Genomic DNA, 6,712 nt, shown 5'->3' with positions numbered 1-6,712 from the left:
AAGAAACTCGAACAATTTCGTGCATCAACAATGCTGGCATTTGCTATGGCGCCGAAGTCAGCACCTCGATTTTCCCAATACTCACAGGAAACTCCCACACTCAACAATGAACTGCAGCCCAGCTGTAAACGACCATGGAACACTAATAGATTAGCAGAGCATTTTAGAGGTGTTTTAAAGGACCGTATCGAATAAGTAATGGAACATGGCATCTTTGCCTTGAGCACATTCAACGGGGATAACCTCAAACTGCTTCATAGCTAGGCAGGGAATTCCAGAGATTCACAATCTTTGGGAGAAGCTCCTGCTCAACTCAGTCCTAAATCTGTTCTTCCTTACTTTGAAGCTATGGTCCCTACCTGCCTCTGTCTTATCTGTTCCCTACATAATTTTATATATTTCTAGAAAGTTCCCTCACTCAATATTTCAAATTCTAATAAATATAGTCCGAATCTACTTAATGTCTCCTCATAAGCCAAGCCTCTCAACCCCAGAATCAACCTAGTGAAGCTCCTCAGCACCCACACCAGTGCCAATACATCCTTTCACAAGTCAGGAGACCAAATCTGTAGACAATACTTCAGATGTGTCCTCAACGGTAACCTGCACACCTGCAGCACATCCCCTCTGTTTGTAAACTTCATCCCTTTGGCAATGACGGAGAATATTACACTTTCCTTCTTAATTACCTTCTGCAACTGCAAACCAACCGTTTTTGTGGTTAATGGACAAAGATCTCTCTGCACATCAGCATGCTGAAATTCTTTGTAATTTAAATAATAGTCCATGTATGATCTCACATTTAGCAACGTTGTGCTCTATCTGCCAGACATTGCCCACTGACTTTTTTATATCCATCCGCAGACTTTCAGTATCCTCTACGTTTTGCTCTACAACTCATCTTAATGTCAATTGTGAGCTTTAACACTTGTCCCCATCTCCAAATCATTGTAAAGAATTCACCATCATATACCACGACCCGTTGCTCCCACTCTCCTTTAAGAAAAAATGCAAGTGGCCTCCTGATTTAAACAACACGACTATTTAAAGGGTATTCTACTGGTTTTACCTTCCTGTAATGCTGTCTAATTTGATCCGATCAAGCACAGCGAGAAGCTGCTCCAAATTTGAAGCTAGTAAAAACAAAGCGCGATGGGAGGACAGGACGTGTTTTCCACAGCCCCATTCACATCACTACGTTCCCCCCTCCCCAGCACATGACCCTCACCTCCTCCCAGCCAGTTTTATCACTACCAAACCAACCACCCACAACTACATTACCGCCTGTACACAGACACACACACACACAAGCAATATTTCAGTGTTGGATGCTTTCTCTTTTCCATTTGCTACCCATGATGGTGCTAATTTAGTTTGTTTGCAAATCTGTCTAACCGCCCTACGTGTCAGAAACGGTAGTCCACGTCTCACAGGCATGCAGAAGAATAACTGCTGTTGCAGCTAATTCACAAAGCACGTTTCACATGTCACTTCCTTCACTGAATTCCTGATTCAGCGAGTGAACGCTGAACTACTTAAGACAATTACATTTTCCACCTCGGTGTCACTGCCGATATTTCTCTCATCAAGCGGAACAGAGTCTCACCGCTACCACCTTGACACAAAGTTTTCCATTCTTCATAAGCGATTCAACAAATCTCTCAACACAACAGTCTTCTCCAAACAAATCAGTTAGAAGCTTATTTTTAAAAAGCAATAACCTGCTAGAATCTCAAGGAATCAAAAATAAAATTAAGAACGACACCAAGAAGGATATACACTGAAAGCACCATGGAAGTGGTATGAATGGAAGCAAGCGAATTATGTTTATATAGTGTAGGGGTCCTTTTTTTTGTATATTGTATAATATTATAAAACTGAGCAATAATCCGAAACATGTTTGTGCTTCTTTTAATGAAGGTTTTTGAGCCTCAATCCCTCTTCTGAAAGTTATTTTGACTAGGATAGAAAGAGACATCATAGTAATACCACGGGATTAGTAATCCAAAGGCTCAGATCTTTGTTTTGGGGATAAGGGGTTGGTTTGTCAACACTGTAAAGTATTGGAATTTGAATTGAATTTTTAAAAAAAATTATAAAGATAGCACCGGTGATATTCCTTTAGATCCATTTGATTCACTATTCTGTTTGAAGGAATTTGATCAAGAATTCTTCATTCACTTTGGTCTACGTAACCGTTGGTTACCATTTATCCAACAAAAACAGACAGGCTCACATCCGATATAAGAATAACAAAACGGCTCAACAGAGCCTTCATGAATAACTGACGCTCCAAATTTATTGCATCGGATTCGAACTGCCTGTGAGCATTAGTTGTAATCAATGTCGAATTGATAGATAACCTGACGCAATGAATTATTTTTATGAACGTGAACTTGATCAGTCAATGCAATTTGTTCATGCATTTGGGATTTTTTTTGCTGTCTTTATCTTTTTGTGCCAATGTTTTTGTACTGACAGAACAGAAGATGCTTGAATGTTTTTTTGAATGTGGCATTGCATAGTGCGTAGCAAGCTGGGTTGATGGTACTGTTGATATAAATAATCCAGTTTCCAATATTCCAAATGGTGTGGGTGATGCAGGTTGGACAGAAAGTAGTAATGATCACCATAACAAAGTATGGAGTCCAGGTGATGATAAATGCCAGAATAATAGCCAGGATGGTCCTAGTTACCGTTTTTTCGCGGTTTGCAGCTACTTTCTTCTTATTTGCAGGTTTCTCGGTCATTGTAATGACCTTACCATTTGCTCTGAATTCTGAGGTATGCCAATTCATATTGCTACTATCAATTGTTACGCCTACCGTGCTACCGATGCAGCCATTAATTTGAGAGTTGCTGACTATGTTCACGGAAGCAACTTTGATGGAGTCCATCTCAACCTGACTTTGTGTAGCGGAGATCGTTGCATTCTCTTCGATTGCTCTTTCCTTCGTTTGATTTGGTGGTGCAAAACCGAGAGAATTTGACTCAGTGAAGACCTCCTTCTTTTTCCCTTGCCCACATTTCTCAATTGTCATTCCAGCTGTTAATTTGACATTTTGTGATTGGGCATGGAACAACCCATCAGAAGAATTTGATGCATTGTTATTACCCGGTTTCAACATTGTGGATTTCCATAGATTCGGAGAACCGAAACCCTCGCTTGGTTCAGATACTTTCTGAGCCCCCTTTATTCGACTCTTGCTGGCACAAGATATATTTACATACAAGGTCACCATGATTGTAACAGGGAGATAGAAAACAGCTGTAATAATGACTAAAGTGATGGCTGGATTTGAGAAGAGCTGTGGATAACACTCACCCTCAGGAACAGTCCTCTTGCCGACGATGAACTGCCAGAGAACAATGGCAGGTGCCCAGAGGAAAAATGACACCACCCAAGCAGATGCTATCATTATCCCTGCAATCTTCGGTGTCCTGCTTACGGGGTAACTAAGGGGTTTTGTCACACAGAAGTACCGGTCAAAACTGATGATAAGAAGATTAATGCCAGATGCAGTATTTACAACGTAATCTACAACAAGCCATAAATCACACAAAATCGGGCCCATAGGCCAGTAACCAAATGCGGTGTAAATGGTGAATACATTCATAGTGAACACACCAAGAATCAAATCAGCACAGGCTAAGCTGAAAAGAAAGCAATTGTTAATGGTTCGTAAATGTCTGTTTGTTTTGATAGAAGTAATAACCAGAATGTTTCCAATAATGGTCATCAAATTTATGGATCCAGTAATAATCACAATGATGATCACTTCGAACTTTTTGTGTGAACTTCCTCTTTGAGTATCAAGCAAGTTAGCTATATTAGTGAGAAATTCATTTGTTTCCGATGAGCGTGACATCCTTTCACTCTGATGTGTAATTAGCACTGCCAAGGGCAAAATGTGGTAAGTAATTATAACATTAAGAACAATCATTAGGGAACAGATGTCAGACATCTTAAAATAATAAGACAACTTGGAGTTAATTGCAGCTTAAGTGGCTGAGAATAATGAAAAGATGTTTTAAAGCTTTTAAAAACTTTAACACATTTTCCAGGAGGGCTGCGATTATCATTTTGATTCATCTCATAGGTCACTTTTCGCACATCAAAGTATAATGGAACAGTTAATTGCAAGTGCCAAACTGATTGAGGATTTTATGAATCACATTGTCAGCATATGACAGGATATAATTTTATTGATCAAATAACTCCAAGTGAGTAACCCCTGAAAGAAGAAAACAATTTAAAAACGAGAATACTGTACTCCTTTGCTTTTGATTATGTTCGATTTTCAAGACAATAACCACAGAAACGCTGAAAATCTAGATTACCCTGAGAAACATTGCAATAACAAATGCATTAATGTTATCCTTCCCTGACAAAAAAGATGTCAGGAGAAAAAAAGAACAGCAGCAAAGAAGAGCCCACGAGATTCATCTCTGACGGAGGAAATCAATTTCAGATCAAGCCATTGTTCAGATTTTGTAAACTTCAAAAAGGTATCTCTAACAAAAATAATACTATTATAGACACAGGATCAGTTTTATTTTCTTTCCAACTATTATAGCTCTTAAAAGTTTTGAGATAACAGTATGAATCCATGTCTGACAATGTTTTACTTCATGACAAAAACTGTAATTTAAAAGTATGGAATGCATCCCCATTCATTGAACTTCTGCTAGTACTGAACATGCAAGTAGTTGGCTTTAGTGTATTTCTTCTGTCGTGAAGAACGTAAAATATTGATGAAATCTGTACATGTTATCTTAATTCTAGGCATTTGGAAGGAACAACACAGGGACAAAATATTGCAAACTAATTAATACATCGCTGTGAAAATGATCCAGATGACATATTTCATGAAAAATAAGGTGATCATGAAATGGAAGAAATAAAGGGTCATGGGTAAAAATATCGGCAAGGAGTACCTTACAAAAAACGACATATACGGGATAACACGATAGAAAAATGCAATGTAAATAAGGATTCCACAAAATAATGCAAGTTGCATCCACAATATACATCTAGTACAAGACAACACAGGATGAAAACGAGTAAGATTTCGCATATTGGAGGAAACCATATCAGACAAAAAAGTTTGAAAACAACAATGTTCAAAGTAGGAATGCTTCAGAAGAGGCATATCAGAAAGGGAGCAAATGTTATTCGTGCATTGATTTGCACTGGACTTCAGAAGGAGTTTCGACTGTAGTTTATAGCATAGAAGTAAATACACTGTCACAAGCAGGTTCTGAAATTTGGAAACTGGGTGTTGTCATTTTAAATCATTTTTAAAAGTACACAGGATAGTCAGGTGGCTCAAGGACTCTGAATTACTCTTGGTACCGGTCATTCTTCCACAGATAACGGACGATGCACTTTAATTGGACGAACATCAATCCACCATTCTCACAAGAAGGTAAAGCATAGCAGGAGTCACATTAATTCGGAATGTGCCTTTAGAAAATATATCTCAGCAGTCTTTGGACGTCTAGGATAATTGTGATTTCAATCTTTAATCAAACTATACTCCTATCTACTGAAATAGCGTGCTGAGATCATAGCTTTTATAAGTTTACCCATACTGATCTTATTTTTAGATACAAACAAATACGTGATATTTAACTTTCAGAATTAGCACTACATCTCAACGTCTTCCTTTGTTTTTGTTTTCAATTCTTACCCAGAATTGGGATTAGCTGTACCGCAGTCGTGTTCAGTTTACTGTGGCAGGAGATATTTGGTAATTTATGAAATGATATGAAATAATAGAAGTATTTTCCAGGAAAAGCTACCACCATCATATTGTTTCTTTCCGTAATTACTGTGTGGTAACTCGGCATTTTCAACATTGTTGACATACTTCACTCCAGTTTCTAATATTTATTGGAATTATGTCATACACATTTCAGAGGAGGCTATACGTTGTTATCTTTATATGAGGAAATCATGTTTTGACTCGATTCACCACTTCAGACCATTCTATTGATACCTTAGTAATACAGAATCTTCACTGTTGGTTTGAAGGAACAATCGGTAATATTAGCAATAAAGGTGAAGAATTTTCTGCAGCAGAATCCACAACCCTTTATTTGAATTACCATCCTCCTCAATGTGTATGCCTCATTGCTGTTTTTTTTTAAAAGTAGCATGTAGGTATCACTCTTTTGAAAAGAAATGTACCTTTTTGTTAAATTTGTCATCCGTGCTTCTTATGCTTTAGCTTCCACGGGAGGGGTAACTTCTAAACGTTTACTTTACTAGCCCTGTAATGGAATTTTAAGTTGGAATGATTTGATAGTGTTACTTGCTGTCTTGGTAATTGATGCGTCAGTAAGAAGACATGGTTATTGTGAGGGCAACATGCCCAAGTCAGACAGAGGCTGAGTGAGTATTTCCAGAATTTTTTAAAAGTGGGAATACGGCTAGTAATTATTGTTTTAAATTAAATTGTACAGTAAAAGTCAAATTATCGCCTAGAACTTAAAAAAAAAAGCTTAAGAATAGGATAATGGTCTGTTAGTGACAGTTAGCTATCAATCACCTAAAATGTTGATTGCTGTCTTAGAAGTTAAAACTAAAAGGCTCACGCATCTCTACAGAAGAAATAAATTATTAAAGCAGAGATAGTAGGAACTGCAGATGCTGGAGAATCTGAGACAACAAGGTGCAGAGCTGGATGAACACAGCAGGCCAAGCAGC

General features: G+C 37.9%; 1 protein-coding gene across 1 annotated transcript; it reads right to left on the bottom strand.

The window, feature by feature from the left end:
* Positions 1-2,447: 2,447 nt before the first annotated feature.
* On the bottom strand, positions 2,448-3,869 carry LOC109910706 (muscarinic acetylcholine receptor M2-like). Its single transcript, XM_020509943.2, has one exon. It carries the CDS (start codon positions 3,867-3,869, stop codon positions 2,448-2,450), a length of 1,422 nt encoding a protein of 473 aa, XP_020365532.2.
* Between the last annotated feature and the right edge of the window lie 2,843 nt (positions 3,870-6,712).

Source organism: Rhincodon typus, chromosome 35 (genome assembly GCF_021869965.1).
Source record: "Rhincodon typus isolate 14 chromosome 35, sRhiTyp1.1, whole genome shotgun sequence".
Classification (NCBI taxonomy): domain Eukaryota; kingdom Metazoa; phylum Chordata; class Chondrichthyes; order Orectolobiformes; family Rhincodontidae; genus Rhincodon; species Rhincodon typus.
Note: the sequence above shows the minus strand (reverse complement) of the source record. Positions and strands in the feature narration are given on the sequence as shown.

Coding starts and splice junctions, on each gene's coding strand:
- LOC109910706 (XM_020509943.2), bottom strand. CDS start 3,869: ATGTCACGCTCATCGGAAACAAATGAATTTCTCACTAATATAGCTAAC.